General features: G+C 36.8%; 1 protein-coding gene across 2 annotated transcripts in view; it reads right to left on the minus strand.

Moving 5' to 3' along the window:
- Positions 1-20,855, minus strand: part of EZR (ezrin) — a 73,690-nt gene that overhangs the window by 21,045 nt on the left and 31,790 nt on the right. For both annotated transcript variants that reach the window (XM_074187946.1, XM_074187947.1), the window contains 5 exons: positions 17,412-17,495; positions 6,017-6,112; positions 4,690-4,964; positions 3,728-3,811; positions 2,207-2,353 (listed from right to left, as the gene is read on the minus strand). In XM_074187946.1, the coding sequence (XP_074044047.1) occupies positions 2,207-2,353; positions 3,728-3,811; positions 4,690-4,964; positions 6,017-6,112; positions 17,412-17,495 (686 nt within the window). The remainder of the gene's footprint in view (positions 1-2,206; positions 2,354-3,727; positions 3,812-4,689; positions 4,965-6,016; positions 6,113-17,411; positions 17,496-20,855) is intronic.

Below are 20,855 nucleotides of genomic sequence, written 5' to 3' on the forward strand. Positions count from 1 at the left end.
CTTTTAAAGCCTTATGTTTTCCCCAACAATCCTGAAAAGTCAATACAAGTATTATTATTCCCATTAGATAGATAAGGCAACTGAGGCCCTGAAAGGTAAATAGGGTTGTCAGAAACCATCAGTGCTCTGATTTGTTTTCCCATTCTCAGAGTTTTCCTATTCTACCATACCACTTCCAGAATTAAGAATTAGGAGTTGTGTTTCAGAAGACTATAGGACCATGTATAAATTGAGTCTCTTTAAGCGCTGAACTCTCTTGCCTCTAGGTTTCCTTCAAGTCTCAGCTGAGGCCCCATTTTCTGTAAGGAACCTTTCAAAGACCCTCTTAATCTTAAGATCTCCCTCTGAAATTATCTCCAGTTTAGTCTGTCTGTATCTTGTTTGTGGATCGATGTTTTTATTGTATCTCTCCCCACTGGGCCGTGAGTTTCTTGGGGACAGAGACTAGTTTTGGGGGGATATTTTTTTTTCATCTTTCCTTGTATTCCTAACACTTAGTACTTAAATAAATGCTTACTAACTGACTTTTCTGCAGTAATAACAAAGATAATAGCAATTAACTTAATAATAATAATAGCTATATGGCAACTGCTTTGGACTAGATAAATGTTTTTCAATTATTATCTCACCAGTTTCTTACAATAACCTTAGGAAATAGGTATTATTATGACACCCATTTTACAGATGAAGAAACTGAGGAAGTAGAGGTTAATTAGGAAATTCAACAATTAGAAACCCATATGCCTCAACTATAAGGGTAATCTGACTCTGACCTTTTGGAGAACCCTGAAAGCAAGGACAAACATCCTGTCCCTCAACCACCTATATCCCAAATCACTGTGGTATTTCTCATAGAATCAAAGAATCTCAGACCTGGCTGGGACCTCAGAGACCAATGAGTACAACCTATTTTTGGAGAATCTCATTTATAGCCCACTTACAAATGCTCATAAAACTTTTGTGGGTGACCCCACTATCTGATAAGGAAGGATGTTGCACTTTGGATAGTGTCTGACTTTTTTACAAATTCCATCTGCTGTTATTAGCATGAAGGGAAGGGAATAAATATATATTAAGTGTCTACTATACTCAAGGCAACACAGTACTAAACATTTGGGTTTGAGTTTTTTGCTTGTTTCTTTGTTTCTGATCTAGACCTGGATTTCACTGACTGAATGATTGAAAAAGATTTACAATTCATCAGTGTCGGGAACTTTCTGTAAGAAAACTCCCTCTAATAATGTAAATGAGCACCTGTGAAAAGCTTAAGTGGCAATCACTGTCAGGTAACCAGTATGTTAAGAGTTTGCACTTGAATCCAGAGCTTTCTGATTCTGAGGCCAGCCCTCTATCTATTATGACAAGCTGCCTCTCCAGATACAAAGACAAAAACAAAAAAAAGTTATATAATGAACATAGCGCAAATCAGTAAATGTCAAAACTTTAGAGGATTTAGGTTAAGTGTGGATTCTATATTAATTACACTAATTTATGTGGCCTTAAAGGTCTTGGATGATTCTCTAAGATTGTAACTTCCTTGAGGGTAGGGGTTATCTTTTACTTTTTTTAGTATTCTCAGAACTTAGTACACAAATGTTCCTTGGTGCATTGGTTCATAAATGTGAATTGCATTGTTGAAATTTGATATAAAGGTTGCACTCCTAGGGAGCCTTCAAGGCATTGTCTGGATGCTTTGCAGGAACTGCCTGGATGGCAGCTGTACCTGAAAGTTTTAGTGTTAGACCCTAAGGAGAAAGAAAAGGGCAGGGAAAAATTGCACTGACACTCTACCTACCCCAACCCCGCCTTCAGTCTCATTTCCTTAAGGTTACTTTTTCTTATTCCCTCCAAGTTCTTCCTTCAAACAAATGGATCTATAGAATTTTATGTAAATTTTATTGGACCTATGATAACTTCTCCCCCATCCCTCCATTCTGAACATTTTAAGACATTGCAAGTACTGCAAACACTTTATATCCAATGACATTAGGAAAGAAGGTAGTGCCAAATAAAAATTTTTGTGCTAAGTTTCTGATGCTCTAGGAACAACAGAGTAGAAACAGACTTTTAAGAACTGTCCTTTCCCTGGGTCAACCCAAAGTTGAATCAAGGCCTTCATTCAACTCCATTCAAGATTGCTAATTCCCCATCTGTTTCCCATTCCTATTATCCCATCAGTTCAAAAAAAGGAAAAGTTTCAACTCACTTATCATCTTTTTCATAAATATTCAGCCCAAGGGCATCCACTCCAAGCCAAAGGTCTGTTCCTTTTTTGTTTTTTATCTCAAAATAATTAATCCCATACATCTCCAAGTCCTGAGCAATCTTCAAATATTCCAGCATAGCATGATCCCTGGTTGGGGAGATTAAAACACACACCCCAAAAAACCACTAGATTAGTATAAAATTAATTTCACATTGTAATCCCAAGAAGATAAGGACGTTTTGGGCAATTCTTTGTTAACTGGTCATTTTTCCCTTATCTTCTCTCAGTAGCACTCAAGAAGAACAAAAAAAGGGTATCAGAATAGCAAGGAACCCAAGTGGGCAGGAATCAATGGTGGAAAAGAACAGAGTATTGCTATAACTCTGAATGCATGCACACCATGAATGATGTTGCCATCCCTAATGTCGTAAAGGACTGCTCACTTCACAAATTGAGACAAAACCTCATTGATATCTTAGTAGACTAGACAAAAATGGTCTTTATTAAGTGATATGGCATTATATTTGCTGACCTAGCAGATCATTTCTTCTCTGGCTGGTAATTCCAGGATCCCCATTGCTTCCCTCATTTATTATTGCAAACCTCTCTCCTACTTGCTGTTCTGTCCACCCTGCCGGGGAATCTATATGAATCAGATGGGTTCATCTAGGAGGGTGCCATAAGCAATAAGTTATGGTTGCCAGGAATGGCACAAGCAAGACCCTTACAGACTCTGAGCCTAGCATTCAAGATCACAATGCTGCCAGTGTATGAAAATAAGAAGCACTCAGTTGAGAAATTATATCAGGAAACAAAGCAGCACAATCATTTGAAAGAACATTGTCTAGAATGTTGTGGTCGCTATAGGGGGTGTTTTTTTTTTTTGCTTAACCTTTTTTTTTTGTTATGGTGAGGATGAGATTTACCGAAAAGACTGAACTATAGAAACAAAAGACTCTAGTAAGACTTATTTAAATGTACACTGATGCCTGGATTTCTCACCACCATACAACATTTTTTGTTTCTCTAAGATCAATGTATTTTTAAGGGTTCTGCCTCTTCCAATAACCCAAAATACCTAGTATTTCATTCATGAGAAACCAATACCATGTGTGCAGAGAAAAAAACAAGACAACAATGGTAGATTTTTTTTTGGGGGGGGAGCAGTCTCTGTATTATTTGAGATGCTTAGATTTTTTTTTCCTCTCCTAAAAAAAAGTACCAAGAAAGAAAAGGCAGCCTGGGAAGGAGCTTTCCTAGGCTTATATGTAAAGGCTGATCCCCAGGCTATAACTATAATTTAATTATGAAAAATAAAAAACCCACAACAAAAACAAATGCCCCACCAGTTACATTAAAAATTTTAATACCTTAATAGGCATTAGGACTGGAAAAACAGTTCAAGAGCCTCCTAGAGCTAATTACTTTGAGATTTCTAACTGAAGTCACATGGTAAAGAAGATTAACTGGAAGAGCTGGAGATGACCTAAATACCAATTTGGGCTACAAGTAAGCACTCACTTCAGCATCCCACGGTGCTCAGCATGCCACACCTGGATCCGATCCTCCCACTGCTCTCTGGAGAGTTTGTGTTGGTCCATTACTCTGAAATAGAAAAAGAAGGGAAAACTAGCATTTCTTTCTTTCTTTTCCCTGTCCTTTCCTCTCTTTTCTTTCTCTGTTTCTTTTTTAATTAGAGGAACTGAAAGCTCTGAAATCTGCTTCTCCTTCCTATCTTCTCCCCCACCCCCCCAAAAAAATCCTTACTCATATAAAAGTCTAAGCTTTTATTGCTACCTTGGAACATGCTGCATTGGAGTCAAAACAAAAATACATAAGTTTAGATCTCTATTTATGCTTGTCAGCCCAAACCTGTAGAAAATCTTTAATCTTCTCCATTGTCTTTTTTTTCCCCCTCAGTAGAGAAGAGGGAATAAAATACACACACATGATGAGCAAGGTGGGGGAAAGAAATACTTAGACAAAGTAAAGCAAATGAACATGGGGCTAAATAGCAATTTAAGAGGCCCACCATTTTTATTTCAGAATGTTAGTCATTTAGAAGAAATGCAACTAAGTTTAATTCAAACCAACATTTATTAAGTATTAACTAGGGATTAAAGGACTGTGTCTGGCAGTAGGGATACTCCACCATTCAGGAATTTATATCTCAGGAGATTCAACACATTCATTGATAAGTAGAAGAGAAGATTACACCCACTTCCTACCCTCTATCCTCTATTTTTTTCTTTCTAATTATTTTTTCCTTCCAGTACCTGAAACTATGCGAAAAGCAGTCATCAATCTCTTCACAAAGTACACTTTGTAGGCTGGGATGGTCAAAAGTCCAGAGTGGCTCATTTTAGCCAGCCCCTGACCCTATCACTCCTGATACCATTTCTGATACCACAGGATGTGCAGGATGAGGAAAAGGAATGAATGGATAATGAATGGTAAATGGATGGTGTAGCCTGGGATTTTACCTTTGAGGGATCAAACGTTCAGAGCTGAGGTATCCAGTCTTGTGTGTCTCTTTATTATAATCGCCAAACTTAGCTTGTACAGCATAGGACCCAAGGAGCACTGCGGTCTCGGGAGGGCAGTAGATTTCATCACTGAGGATCCCATCTTTCACTTGTAGGAAGAAAAGCTTCTGGGTAATGTCCTGGATCAGTTCCTCAGGAACATCCTCTGGGTAGAATTTAGCCCGGAACTTGAATTGGAGGGGACTCTCCTTCTTGACTTCTTGAGCAGAAACCTGGATGAGAGAAAACAAACCCACTTAAAATTCAAACAATAAACTTCTAAATTTCAGAACACTGTTCAATAATGGCATGTTCAAACACCTAAGATTAGATTTTTTTTTGGAAAAGATCTTTTAAAAGGATTTTTGAATATATTAAGCAAAAAGAAGCAGGTAAAAAGTCAGTTTGTCTTTCTACAAATTCATCAAGGAACCAACCTGTGTCTCCTGGTTTATCAGTCAACCCTTACTTCTAAATTGTGATCATAGACTTAGAGCTTTAAAGGGTTTAGCCTAGTCCAACTGCTATTAGTTTACAGATGTGGAAATCAAGGCCAAGAGAGGGGGGCCTCAAGATCCAAAGACAAGCCCTACTTTGGAAGCTCTCCCAGAACACTAACATCATGAGAAATGCCCAGCAAGTTAGGCAGAGGTGGACAGCTTGTCCCTGGATTCTAGAACTTGATATTGAAACCAAATGACTCCTCTTCTACCATGCTGCACATAGGTGGGTCAAATTCCAATATGATATATTATGCTAAACTTTGAGGAAATATGCTAGTGGAGGAAAATGGATTTGCACCGTAAGAAATAATTCAGGGGGAAAACATTCATATTAATATTTATCCCAGACCTGCTAAAAAATAAGAACAACTCTTCTTAAGCCCTTGGGGATAATTAAGCCAACTTGAGCAAAGAGGCATGAAGTTAATATTCTTTTTAAAAAACCTAATTGTTGCTTTTTTAATCTTCCCAGAAGCAAATTAGCTTCATCAGTACATTCTAATTCAAACAAACAAACCAACCAACAACCCCAAGGTCAAATAATACTTGTACTAAGAAACACCATTACTGCAGGGAATTAAAATACATAAAATACTAGTTCCCAGGACTCCCAGTTCTTTGGAAATCTGCAAGTCTAATTTTTTTTTAAACATTTAGACCATATGAAAAGGAGAAGGGTTAGAAGAATAAAGTGCTCAGGTTTCCTTCATCAACAGTGAATGTTAAATCAGCAAACCAACACGCCCAAGTTAACAATCTGTAAATAGTTAACTCTCATTTACCTTTTTATCAAGTTTCAACCAGGTTGGAAATCCTTTATTATCCACGTATTGGAGGCCAAAGTACCACACTTCTCGAAGGCCAATGGTTTTAACCACCTGGAAATACAAATGTAGAATTCAATTTTAGAGGGATATCTTTCCCAAATGGATAGAAATGCCAGTTAGTCATCACATGATACAGTTTTCCTAGAGTTACTCCAATTCCCAAGGGAATAACCTGTCTGACTAGCTTGATTGCTACACTGGTGTAAGAAACCCTTGTACAATTCTGATTGTGACTGTCTGTCAACCAGTCAGTCCAGGAATCTGACAGCTAAGGATAGAGAAGGGAAGAAGCAAATGTCTGAGAGTCAAGAAACAGATGGTGGTGATGCTAAGGGTTAGGAGAAAGCTTGCTTTTTATATTCACCAAGAGATGACAGGCAGATTTTTGGCTTCTAGGTTCCTAGGATATGAAATAATGACCATTCAGTACCAGGAACTTCATATCATGATGTGGAGGAGGGGAAGGATTTAATCTTTACTTAATGTAAGGGCCTGTTCTTCATTAGCCTGATGAGTCATTTAAAAAATTCTTTATGGTGCTTTTAAAGAAAAGAAAATCTCTTGCAATTTGATTCATAGGGAGTGTCTTGCCAGTTACTACTGTATATATGAATGGCTGGGGTGGAGGGGAGTTAAGTGCAGGACATCCATTCATATGATATATGAATATATTGAATTTGGAAAATGGGATCCATGGTCAATCAGTCTGGGTTTTGAATACATGCTGCTGACAATCTCAAAAGCTGCTCTATTTTTCTGGAGGGACCATCAAATATTTTGTGGTTTCTTTTAGATTGCGGTAGTACCCACTATCTATGACATAGAATTTAGACTTGTATTTTTTTTAATTTCATAGGAACCCAAAGTGAAAAGGATAATGAAGAAAAATCCAGGTTTCAAAGATGATGTTTGATCTCCTTCTGTACTCCCTAACTATGATGACCTTCTCCCTCAATATCTATCCATGTGATTTTTTTTGAACAATTATACAAATTGCATCCTTATTAAATAATTTCATCTTGGTAGGTTTAGTCTATCCAACTAACATCAAGATCTTTTGGGGTATTAATTCTGTTGTTCTGTCTGTCTGAGAAGCAGAATGGCATAGTAGATACAGCTGATCTTGAGGCCATGAAATCCTGAGTTTAAAAGTCCCAACTCTTGACACACTGGTTGGATGCACTTCTTAGGCTCTAGACATCTCTGTGAAGGCAGTGTACAGGATACTAGGCATGGAATCAAGAAAACCTAAATTCAAATCTGTCTCAGTCAGACACTGGGTAAAGCTGTTAAGCTCTTCTTGCCTGTTTCCTCTTCAAAAGGAGGTAATAAAAACCTATTTTGCTAGGGTTGTAAGGATCAAATACGATGATATTTATTAAAAAAAAAAAGCTTAACCCAACAATGTCTGGCATTTTTTAAAAAAAATTTAATTTTTAATTTTAGGTTTTTTTTTTTGCAAGGCAAATGGGGTTAAGTGGCTTGCCCAAGGCCACACAGCTAGGTAATTATTAAGTGTCTGAGACCAGATTTAATTACCTAGCTGTGTGGCCTTGGGCAAGCCACTTAACCCCATTTGCCTTGCAAAAAAAACCCCCAGGTACTCCTGACTCCAGGGCTGGTGCTTTATCCATGTCTGGTATGTTTTTGTTCATTCATTCAGCCATGTCTGTCTCTTTATAACCCCAAGTACAGCACGTCTGTAATATCCATATGGTTTTCTTGGCAAAGATATTGAAGCAGTTTACCATTTCCTTCTCCGGCTCACTTTACAGATGAAGAAACTGAGGCAAACATGGTTAAGTGACCTGCTCAGGGTCACACCGCTAGGAGACTATCCACTCTACCACCTAACTGCCACACCACTGCTGGAGATTCAATTATAATTCTTGAATCCACTGAATATAAAAGTAGACTATTAACTTTATGTACTTATGCTAAATCTTATAGGAAATCCAAGCTATGTCACTTGCTACCTAGGCAACTCTGAGCAAGTTAATTAACTTCTCTGGGCAACAACTTCCTCATCTGACAATATGAGGGTTTGGATTTCTAGCCCAAAATCTATGAATTCCTGACACCAAGCTTCCATTTGGGACTCAAAAGTCCTGTGGTCTCCAACCTCCACCCCACCCCATCTCCACAATATATCAGCCTAAATTCTTCTACCCTATGCAAAAAAAGGAGGAAAATGAAAACAAATATTGTAAAATCTTCTAAAACTCCATTTCCATCCACATTGTATTAGATAAGCTTCTTTCAAGAAGGGATTTTCAATGTGAAGCAAGAAGACTAAGTCATCTCTACGGTCCTCTGCAAGTATGATTCTGTGACATACTCCAGTAGTAATTAATGTTCCTTTATCTCATAAAGCATTTTAAAGTATGTGATCTATCATGTTAGGTCAACAGACATTATGTAATCATTATAAACTTATAGTGTCTGAGGCTGGATTTGAACTCGGGTATTCCTGACTCCAGGGCTGATACTCTATCCACGGTGCCACATAGCCACCCCAAGAATTATTCCTTAAGGAAATAATTTTCCAATTTTGCCACTAATGATAATGATGACTAAGATTTGCTCTGCTAATGATCTGCTGTATTTGTGTAATGTTGAGTAAATTTTCTTCTTTCATCTACAAAATGAGGTGCTTATAATCCCTAAGATGCCTGCTAGCTCTAAAATGTAAAGAGGCTATGTAAAAAAAAAGAAAGACCTCATTAAAACACATAGTTTGAACTTAGGATTGTTCAAACTAAGTCATTTAAAAATTATTTTTAAAAAATTTAAAAAATTTTATAGATTATTTTTTAAAATATTATTCATTTTTAGCATTTATTGAAAATTTTTTTATGTGTTCTGAATTCTTTCTCCCATTCTTCCTTCCCTATTGCTTACTGTGTAGGCAGGAATTGTGTTATCACTTATACATGAAAACTGAATTATTTCTTAACAGACAAATATGAAACATTCACACTCTCCTTAACACCCATATTAATGAACATGTGAAGAGCATTCATTTGTAACTTTGTACCGTGTCCAAGTTCACATATATGGTTTGCTAGTTATTCATTTTCTGACCACACTTTCTAACTACCTGGGCTTATATACTGGTTACTCTTCTTACCTCTGTCCTCTGGAGACTTGTGAATATCTCTCCTTTATAATATTTGGGGTTGATTATTTTTACAATTTTGCTGTTGTTTTTGAGTTGTGTTCAACTCTGTGACCCATAGGGTTTTCTTGGCAAAGATATTGGAGTGATTTGCTATGTCCCTCTTCAGCTCAGTTTACTAGTGAGGAAGCTAAGGCAAACAAGTTTAAGTGACTTTTCACAGCTCTACTAAATGTCTGAAGTCAGATTTGAACTCAGGAAGATTCATCTTCCTTCCTTCAGGTCTGGCCCTCTCAACTGTACCACCTAGCTGCCCCATTTTGTTTTTAAATTACAGAATATAGCATAGTTCTATGATAATCCTACACACACACACACACACACACACACACACACACACACACAATAGTTTATCTCTTGTTGTTTATCTGTTGTTTGCTTAGCCTCACCCAAGACATTTTTTTCTAATTCACATTATCTACTTCATGAAAGAATGAAACTGTGAATTTACAAACGGATTTACATAAAATGGACCCTGAACTTAGTCAATACTTGTGAATGATTTCAAGAATACTAAATACATACGCCTAATCAATGCATCAGCCTCCTATAACCTCTGAATAAAAAAAATTATTTCAAGCCTTACTAATTAGTAGTCAGGTATTCGGAGTCTTGTTATAATATTTTCTCTTTCCTCTAATACTTAGTCCTTCCCATTCCTAGGAAACAAGAGTTCCCATGACTCAATATTCTAAAACAACAATCAAAGCAAAATTAATTACCTTGTCTCCCTCAAATCAATTAAAATCAACAAGCATCAAGGTTTGCAGAAACTGAGAGCAAAATTACCCAAGAAAGAGTTAAGAAAATTTGGAAAACATTCTCTCTCTGGGGGTTTAAAGTAGCTAAGAAGAAACTGGCATTCACACCATAGAAGCTTCTTTCTATAGCACAGCTTCTATTCGTTGCTGGAAATTTGCCTCAGATAACTAAAATGACTCCATTTGGGGATGAGTCCAAGGTTGACAAGCTACATATTAAAGCATAATACTGGAGAACTGGATGGAAAAGATTGCCATAGCTGCCTGCCTAAGCCTATTAAACAAGGGCATATTTGTTACCCATTTGGTATCCTGGGTACGGAATACTATAAATTTCACTTAACACATTCATTTACCTAACCTCTGATTTGAGGAATATTCTAATTCAAGATCTATCCATTTTCTCACATGGTCTCTATCCCTTCCTTAAACAGCACATTTCCTGCATTAAATTGGTCCACTTGACTCCATATAAAATTGTAGGTGATATGAGGCAGCTAGGATGCATAGTGGATGTAATATTGGTCCTAGTTCAAATCTAGCCTCAAACACTTACCAATTGTATGACCCTGGGCAAATCACTAAAGCTCTGTCTACTTTAGCTTCCTCTTCTATAAAATGGAAACAATTTGTAAAGCACTTTGCAAACTTTAAAGGGCTATATAAATGCTAACTATTATTATTATTAGTAGTATTATTAGTAATAATAATAATAATAAATAAAACTAGCAAGGAAGTTTCTCTTTCTTGCAAGTGGCAATGCCTTTGTATCTGACCTCATACCTGGTTTCCAACAATATTTTAGTCATATCAGGAGAAAGGAAAGAGATACCTTTAAGAATGAATGAAAAATCAGTAACGATTGCCAACTCTGGGTAGTCCCTCTGTCAGAGACTATAAACTTTTCTAGACTCAGTAGGCAGTGGCCTACTGAGTGGCCAAGGTAGACAAGTCACCACCCTGCAGCTCAAGTGGTGATGACTTTCTTAACGAGAAATCATCCTTTTCAGCTTGGTACTACATCTCAAATAAAGAAGCCTCTAGCAAAGGCTTCTAAAAGCCTTTTCTATATCACAAGTCTTCAAGAGAGTCATCCAATATAATATGATGCTGCAGAGCATTCCAACTAGGAAACAGTACAGGAATTCTTAAGTGTTCACTTCCAAAAGTATTCGTTAAAAGACGGGAGGATTGTACCTGTGTGTGCCCCAGGAACATAAGGATTTTTTCTTTCTTTCTTTTTTGTTCACTAAGGCTATATATTCATAATATGCTTGTAAAAAAGGGAGACAGAGTCTGCAACAGGCTTTGGTAACTATTTTAAGAGATGGTTGGATTTTGCAACTTGATTTAAGTAGAAACATGAAGTATGTTTAGAATCTGGCATAGAATGATACTGTAACTAGAAAGAGGAAGAGGATAATAATGATAATAATACTCTTAATAATAATAACAATAATACTATAAAACTTTACCAATGAGTGGGTTGTATATAAGGACATTAGGAGCAAATTGTACAGGTAAAGAAATTGAGGCTGCCACTCAGTTTGGTGGCAAAAAAGGGCTAGACTTGGAATAAGGAAGTCCTGAATTAAAATCCTACCTCATTCACTCATTAGCTGGGCTACTTAACCTGCTATGCCTCAGTTTCCCTTATCTGTAAAATGGGAATAATAATAGTCTACCTCAAAGGGCTGTCATAAAGATTAACTAAGATAATATCTGTAAAGTGGTTTGCAAACCTTAAAGGACTATATAAATGCTAGAGATTTAAAGGTTAAAAAAATTGCCAGCAGATCCATATCTAGGTAAAGGTCAGGACTGAGACTAGTCTCTGAATCTTCTGTCCAAGTTCAGCACTAATGCCACAAAAGAATGTTCCACTGTGACCAATTAGGCCAGTATGCAGTTCCTGAATTCTGAAAGAGGTTTCAGAAACCATTATCACAATCAAAAGTTTCAGCAGACCAGTGAAGAAAGTAAATGAACCACTAGACTAAGATTTCTATAGGCATGAAATCCAAGGCAAATTTCTCTGTGCTGTTTAACTTCAGCTCCAGACACCAGAGAAATGTGAATGATGGCTTGCAAGATACCAGATAAAAAGAAAATTATACTTTATCACCTTTCAAGAAAAGTACTAAAAGAAAAAATTTCTCAGCTTGGAACTATGGACTTAGGGGCTGGATTTAGATCTTAAAAAGTCATCCTGTTCAAACCCACCCTGTTTATTTTACAGGTAATATAACTGAAGCAGAGTTTGAATTCAAACTTAAGTCCTATGACTCAAACTCTGGTGCTTTCCCCCTATAATACACTACTCCTTAGTCTCTCACTATTTATTTTTTCTACTTAAAAAAAAGTCCATGTTTCTTCTATAATTGGCTTAAAGCCAAAAGGGGCCTTGGAGAGAAGGTGAAATGGAAAACACACACACTGATATTGGTTTCATTACTTCTCTACACCTGCTCCCTCTCTATTCTGAGCACAAATTTCATGAGAGGACAAGTCCTTTTTTTTTTGTTCGCTATATCTGGTCCCATGCCATTATAAGATTCTGGACTAACCTACTGGGGTTTGCTACTTTCTGGTGGATTTCATTTTCTCTGCTGCTCTTATAAAATGAGATTCTCTTTTCCTGCCCTCTCTCTTTCACAAGCTTAAAACACACTCCAAGATGATATTCCCACTATTTGGACAATGAAAATGGAAAGAAGTTGGATGGGAACTTAAAGGCCCCCTAACTCTTTTAAAGTTGAGGAAAGTGAAGCTCAGGGAAATAATTAGTTAGTGACAGGATCAGATGAAACCAAGTCTCCTAAATCTGAGTGCAGTGTTTTCTCTAGTTTATGGACAAAACATACATCATCCCATCTCTTTCTATTTTGAAGAAGAGAGTAAAATATCTATCTATCTATCTATCTATCTATCTATCTATCTATCTATCTATCTATCTATCTATCTATCTATCTATGCCTGCTATGTGCCAGTAAAGGAAAGACAAAAAAATGCCCTATTTTCAAGGTGTTGGCAATCTAATGGGGAAAACATGGTGCAATAAGGATGTACAAACAAACTAAAGATGGGATAAACTGGAGATAAATTTCAGAAGAAGGGCATTAAGATTAAGGAGGACTGGAGGAGCTTCCTGAAGAAGGTATGACATCAGCTGAGACCTGAAGGAAGTTACAGAAGCCAAGAGGCAGAACTGAGGGAGAATAGAGTTCTGTGACAGCACATCACTGGATTCCCAGAGCAGATGATTGAGAAAGGTGTGGGAAGACTAAAATGGTAGGAAAGCCATGCTATAAAGGGCTTTGAAAGCCAAACAGGGGATTTTCTATTTTGGTATGTTTACATCAACGTAGATATGTACCATGCTGCCAAGGGAGAAGGGGTGAGCTTGTGCAGATGGCCAGGGAGTAAGATCAATCTCTGGACATCCATGACTGGGTGGTGACAATAAGAATGACAATGCGCTTCAATGAGACATGCAGTAGCCATCACTAGTCACCTGCCAAAGGCAGGAAACAGCATATGGGACTGTCCTATAATCCAAGAGTGATGCTGGAATAATGGAATAAAAAAGGAGAAGCAGCAAGGTTGTTTTGTTTTTGTTTCTTTTCTAACAGAAATGAGACAAATACAATAATGAGGAAGAAGGCACTATAGACCATGCAATTAGAGCCAGACCCAGTTGGCTCTACCCCCCACACCCATCTGAAAAGGTCATTTAAAACGTGTTGGCAAAACTTTTAGCAAGAATGAACACTATTCAGTCATATCTGCCTAGTGCAGCTGAAAGGCATTCTACATACAGTCTTTTTTGTTAGAGGCCAGTAGAGAGTAAAGTAGTTTGGAAAAAAATTAGAAAAAAAAGTTAGGAGGAGAAAAATGAAACCACTGAAGTATCCAATACTAGTTAATGATCTGATTTAAGCAAGGAGGCAGAAAGTATTTTCACTTTCAACACAAAGGATAGCACCAAATGAAAAGCAAGTGAACAGTTTATAGTCACTCTTAGAACAGAAAAAGAGAAATTTAGAAAATAAAATAATAAGATTAGATTGGACTGATCAGTATTACGGATCAAGGGAGAGAGAGACAGAATTGTTTGGCTAACATAATTCAGAAGTACACTAGGCTAGAAGAAGTCATTTAAATTATTCTTTCTAAAATTCCTTTTCTTCTATTAAGTTACTCAAGCATAACCATCTAGAAATGAAAAACTGTCCCAAATGAGAATAGAAAGGATGTGCTGGCCCATCCATGGAGATCCACTTTCTTAGAGACACAGAAATGTGCCAGGAAGCCCAGGACCAGTCTTGGAGACAGAAAAGGAAATGCAAGGAATACCAGAATGACTACACCTACCATGGTCTCCTGTCTTATAGCTGGGGCTCTAGGAGGGGAATTCTGCTCCTATGTACTGAGTTCTTTCTAGTTCACGACCATCAGTGATGCAGATTACTATCCTGCATAGGGTCAGCATTTAATGAGGTCTTTAAGTTTGCAAAATGTTTCATCTTATCAATTGCTCCTCATAACAATCATATCCCCATTTTACAAATGAAGAAGCTGAGGCCAAGATAGGCTAACTGAGACATTCATGTTCACCCAGTTCAAACTCAGGACTCCTTTTAAGTCCAGTATTCTCATAGACAAGAAGGTCCAATGTTCTTTCAGGCAACTAGCTGGCACAGTGGATAGAGTTGAGTTCAAATCTAGCCTTGGGCACTTGTTAGCTATATGACCTTCCTTGAGCAAGTTCCTTCAACTTCTGTTTGCCTCAGTTTCTTCCACTGTAAAATGGAGGTAATAATAGTATTTACCTCCCATGATTATTGCAAAGATCAAATGAGATCACATTTGTAAAGAGCTTTGCAAAGTATCCAGCACACAGATTTTGTGGCTGTTCAGTCTGTTGAGGTTTCTCTGACTCCTCAGACTTTATCTGGGGATTTCTTGGGAAAGATACTGAAGTAGTTTGTCATTTCCTTCTCCATTTGGCACAAACTAGGATTTATATAAATGCTAACTATATTATCATTCTACCTGTCCTCCATGTCGTATTTGACTTAAACTAGCTCATGCTTGGCAATACTAATATACTTTACATGGATGATCTCATTTGGTCTTCACAAAGATCTTGTGAAATAATGAAATATATTTTTTTCTTCTTTACAGAAGAGGAAATGGAGGTACAAAGATTTACCTGAAGTTGGATGACAGAGTTAGGACCAAAAGCTAAGTCTCGTGACTCTAAATTCTGTGCCCTTCTCAGTAGAGCAATCTGCCTTTGGAGGCATCAGAGTATCTCCACAGTTTATCCAGAGTATCTCCATTTAATCCTAACTACCACAAGAATACTCATCACCTTATTAATTTTTTAAAATCAAGCACCATTACAAATAAAATATTAGGAAGGGCTAGGAGCAACATGGTCTAGGGAAAGAAAAAATTAAATTTGGAGTTAGAAAAGTGGATTTGAATCCCATTTATTACTTCATACTCAGTAATATTGGATATCATGGAACCTTCTGAAAATATTCTGGGAATGTTTCCTATAAATTTATGTATTTCCTATATTTATATTTTACAAGTGAATGGGCTAGACTCAATGATCCATCTCTGAGCTTCTTTCCAGCTTTAAATCAGTGTCTCAAAGAGACTTTGTCACACAATCATTGGACTACAAGGGAGCTCAGGGGTCATCCTATTCAACTCTTGCTCGAATCATTTGTCTCATCTACAGTCTCGACAAGTGGCCAATGTCTATATAAAGACCTTCAATGCCAGAGAAGTCACTATCTTCCAAAAGAGGTTTATCAACTAAGGTAAGTGAAGGCATTTTAAAAGTTTGCCTGTTTGCTGGACTTTCCACCTTTTTTTTTTTTAAAGTGAAGAAGAAGGAATGGGGCCAAGATCACAATTTATCCAACTAAACTGTTATAGTAGCCTTCTAATAGAGGTTGTCTACCTATACTCTTACACTCCCTGAATATCTTTCACATCAGTGACAGACTCATTTTCCTTATGTAGAAGTCAGAGTACGGAACCAGCCACATTCAGTGGCTTTCTACTGAGCGAAATTCAGACATGTTTGTTATTCAATATCTTCTACCATCTGAAACCACCTTTCTTTCTCAACCTTATCAAATACTTTTTTCCCTTTATGAATTCCTCACTTCAGCCACACTAAATTGTTTTCTGTCTGCCTAAAAATCTTTTTTCTTTCCCTTATGGTTTTCTATGCTATTCTCATGCTTTAAATAATAAGTCATCTTTACCCGTTAAACTTCTACCCATTTTTAAAAACCCAATTCAAATCTTATGTTTTCCAGAAGATATTACTTTATTATATTTCTTACTTTTATTATTATTAATGTTACATTATTCTATCAGCAAAACTTCCTTGTCTTGGACATCATAAAACATTTTGCTTTGTATCTTCAAAAGCCCTAAAGATGGCTATTTGTTATACAAATCTATGCCATCTTTTACCTCCTCCTACCAATCTTAAGTTCTAAAGGGAATGATTTGTCATACAATTTCCTTTATTTTTTAGGAAAGTCATCTTGCTATAGAAAGTACTTTAATAGATGTTTGTTGAATTTAACAACAGAGTGGTACACGCAAGATCAGAAGATGCTGGAGAAGGGGCTTGGAAACCAAAGAATTCAAATGTATTGAATTAAAGAGATGCTATACTTTTCCTTGGAAACTTCAGGTCTGTTGTCATTTATTTTGACTGCTTCAATTCAGAGTCCTGGAGATCCATGAACTATATCACATTTAAAAAAAAACTGATAAATTTATTTCAATATAATTAGTTTTTTTGTAATCTTATGAATTTTATGTTTTAAAAACCTTATTCTAAGAAGAGTCCCATAGGTTTCTCCAGAATGCCAAAGAGGTCCATCAAAACTCAGAACTCCTGCTAGAAATGAATAAGGTGAAGGAGGGCAAATTGGCTTGAAGATAGCTTGCATTTTCAAACTCAGTTAAAAGAACCCTTTTCCACCATGCAGAATCCAGGAGTGGGTAGTATTCCCTTTGGGCATACTGACTCTCATGTCAATAAGCATGCCAGGGCCTAACCTGCCTTTTAAATCTTCTGTTCATATAAGTTACCATACAAAGTTGACCACAATGTTTGCTTTTTTGTGAAAGAAGGAAATATATATATATGTCTATGTATATATGTGTGTGTGTGTGTGTGTGTGTGTGTGTGTGTACGGGTAGACTCATAATATATTAATGTATATTTAATTGAAGGGTATAAGAATCTTTAAATAGAAAACACCTCCTGTCCAGGAATGTAATAATTGTAAAAGAAAAGGGAAACATATTCATCTAGTGAAATCCATGTTTTCTCCTTTTGACTCATAAAAGCATGCAGGTAACTCACCTGGTCAAAGAGTTGCTTTCCAGTTGTGTTAGGCTGGATTGCAAACTCCAGCTCTGCATCCATAGTAGTAACACGGACATTGATCTGAAAAAACAAACCAGAGAAAAGTTCATTAACCAAGGACCTAATATTTAGCTCACCCCAGGAGTTTGATACTACCATGGCAAGGTTATGTCCTTCCCAAGCATCCACTTCAAGATGAGTTACAAAACTTATACAGACATTACACTTAGAAACTTGATGAGAATCATGCCAAGTTGGCACCCACACAAAACTGGCACTCCAAGTTGCCATTATTTCATTTGAGGAAAATGTATTCATAGCTAGACCAAAGCTGCTTTTCCAAAAAACTGATTAAAAAGTCTGAAAGCAGAGGCTAATAAAGCATTGTTTCTTTTCCTGGAATCACCCAGGGAAGTACATTAACTTAGAAAAATGACTAGTCTAGACAAGTTTGGAGGCTCAGTTTCTCTAAGTTGAAGCGGATCCCACCATTCAGTTTTGGCAGCTGATTGGGTAATTTTAATACTGTGGACTCTGAACAAAGGTTGCTAAGGAGGAGAGGGGGAGCAAGTGTGCAGTTTCTATGGGTTTGGGGCCCATAGAGGGAGGCTCAAATTCAGTTTCCACTTATGAGGTCACTATTTTTTTTCAAAGTAAAAGGCATTAATCCAAAATATGCCCATCATTTTGGTTATAGTCTCTGTCAGTTAACAAGCATTAAGTGCCTAGTTTGCATCTAAAGGGAAAAATAGAATCCCAACCTTCAAGAAGCTCGCATTGGAAAGTGAATACCTAAGTACATATAAACTTCTGAATAACTAAATTCATATAAGCTCAGAGCAAGGGGCTTCCTTCATGGTAGGAATCCACTGCTCCTTGAAGACAGCCTGGGGACTAAATTAGTGGTTCTCCATTCAATTCAATGCTAAGTTAAGAGCCTACTCATTCAAGATACCATACTTGGGGCAGCTAGGTGGCACAGTGGATAGAGCACTGGCCTTGGAGTCAGAAGGACTTGAGTTCAAAATCAGACACTTAATAATTACCTATGTGACTTTGGGCAAGTGACTTAACCTCATTGTCTTGTCAAAAAAAAAAAAGATATTGTACTAAATTCTGGAAATACAAAGGCAATACTCCTTGCTCACAAGTAGCTTACATTCTCAAGTCTGATATTTCTGAACATTTAAGGATCATTTTCCAATTCATTAAAGAAAAGAGAATGACTATAAATAGGGAATTTAGGTTTTGTTCCATTATATATCTTTGGTGGTGCTAGGCATGATAAAAATTGCTTCTCTTCCTATCAGAACACCACAATTCAAACAGCACACCAAAGTTTATTCACAAATAAAATCAAGCAAATTTCTAAACATTCCAGTGGATTAAAGTTATGTTTCTTTCACTGAAAATTGATGATGGCTTAACAAAAAAGCTGCACAATGTCTTTCTAGAAGACTTAGGAAAGCAGGTTTTTCCCTCCTACCTCCCTCCTGATTATTCTTCTAAAGTTATACATGTGAGATGAGAAAACCAGTCCCAGAGTCAAATACTGCAAATAACAAAAGTAGTCTCCAGATTGTGCATGATAACACAAGCCAATAGTGATAGATTACAGACTTTTTTAGGATGCACCTAAGAGTTTCCCCTTTCTCTCCTTTCATATTCTCTCATCTCCCCTCTCCCTTCTCCCTCGCCCTCTTCCCCTCTCTCTCTCAAATATATGTATATGTATAATGAATACTACAATATATATATACACACACACACACACACAAACACACCCCAAATAAATTGCTCAGTGACCAAGTTAACAAGTAATTAGTCAAATTTACAAGAGTCAGAATGACAAAGAGGGTCGTTCCTCATCTGGCCATTTGAACATAGGATAAGGGATAAATTGCTCTATGATGGGGAGATTTAAAAAGTGCTGCTATACATATGAGTGTACAGATAATCTCATGCCCTGGGGGCTTTTTTAGGGAAAAGAAAATAATCCTAGTAGAGTTTACCCAAGTTGAAATGCCAATTAACCCCCAAACTGGTAGTTATAAAGTGAATTCTTAAAAAAAAGACTTTAATGTCAAAATTGGCCAAGTCTTCATCTCTATTTGAAGCATAAGGAAGTGAATCATTAGTTTCTATCACATGAGAGTTATCAAGGACTTAATTTAAGACTGAAATACCAGTAGCTATAAAATGACCAGAAACAATATGTCAGAACCAAGATCAACAATAGATAAATCCTGGATTTTAATATTCCACTTTTATTTGCTTTCAGTAGTTTAGAGGGATCTGTTCATCTTAGTTACTTAAGCTACAGATCTAATAAGGATCCTTATTCTTCCTCATTAGAATACCTAATTCTAATTAATAAGACTCCATTTTTTTATTCATTTCAAAACCCAAATTGAAACTAACAGTAGCAAACACAATTTAATCATTCTGGTATTCATTATACAGTTCATCATGTTTGATTTTCCCCATTAAAATATATAGATTGATATATGTCATATCTAAAACACTAAATAGATCTACATAGATGTCTTTCTGGTTTTACTCCCCTACACCCACTCTTGGTTTCAGTCAAACTGGCCTTCAAGCTCACGTCCCTTTTCTCCTCCCCAATCCTACATTCCATCTCTTCTTTCCAAGCCTTTTTTTTGAGACACCCAAGCCAGCCTACATTATCCTTTCAGTCCTGTTCCAAGCACTTGAACTTTAAAATCATGCTTTCAATATGGCCACCTTCAGTCTTTCCCACTCCCCTTTTTTCTCCCCCTACTAGAATGTAAGCTTCTTAAGGACAGGGATTGCCTTTCTTTTTTGTTTGCATAACAATATAGAAATAGATATACATATATATGTAGTCATTTGATATATCTATATTCAAGCAAAAATATCTATCTTTTCTCTCTCCCACCCCTCTTCATTTGTTAAAAATTCTCTTGCCCTTGAAATTCTGTTGTATATCCTTAGCTGTAAACTTATATTATCCCTACCTCTGACTTCCCTTTCCAAATACATTGTTTTGCATACATGCATATATATATATGTATGTATGTGTATATAACTATGTAATAATATATAATATGTATATTGCTAGCTCTGCTTACTTCACTTGGTAAAAGATCCCTTTTCACTGAACTCAATGGCTTTATCACAGTTCTGGGAAATAAAGGGTTCAAAATGGGAAGGCTTGTACCATCAAATGTGAATAATTCAATAAAAAAATTGAGGATCCACAGACTTTAAAAAATTGTTTTGCTATTATAGTTAGTTGTAGGGCATGAAGAGGGCAGTAACCTTCACCCTATTTCCCTGCCAAAGACCTGATCACCATCTGAATTAGCTGCCGACTGACAGACTCATGCTTGTCAAAGGGACCAGCAATTTTCAAATCAAAGTCTGAATTGCCACCTGCTCCAAATGGAGAGACAT

The sequence above is a fragment of the Macrotis lagotis genome, chromosome 5, assembly GCF_037893015.1.
Source record: "Macrotis lagotis isolate mMagLag1 chromosome 5, bilby.v1.9.chrom.fasta, whole genome shotgun sequence".
In the NCBI taxonomy this organism is placed as follows: domain Eukaryota; kingdom Metazoa; phylum Chordata; class Mammalia; order Peramelemorphia; family Peramelidae; genus Macrotis; species Macrotis lagotis.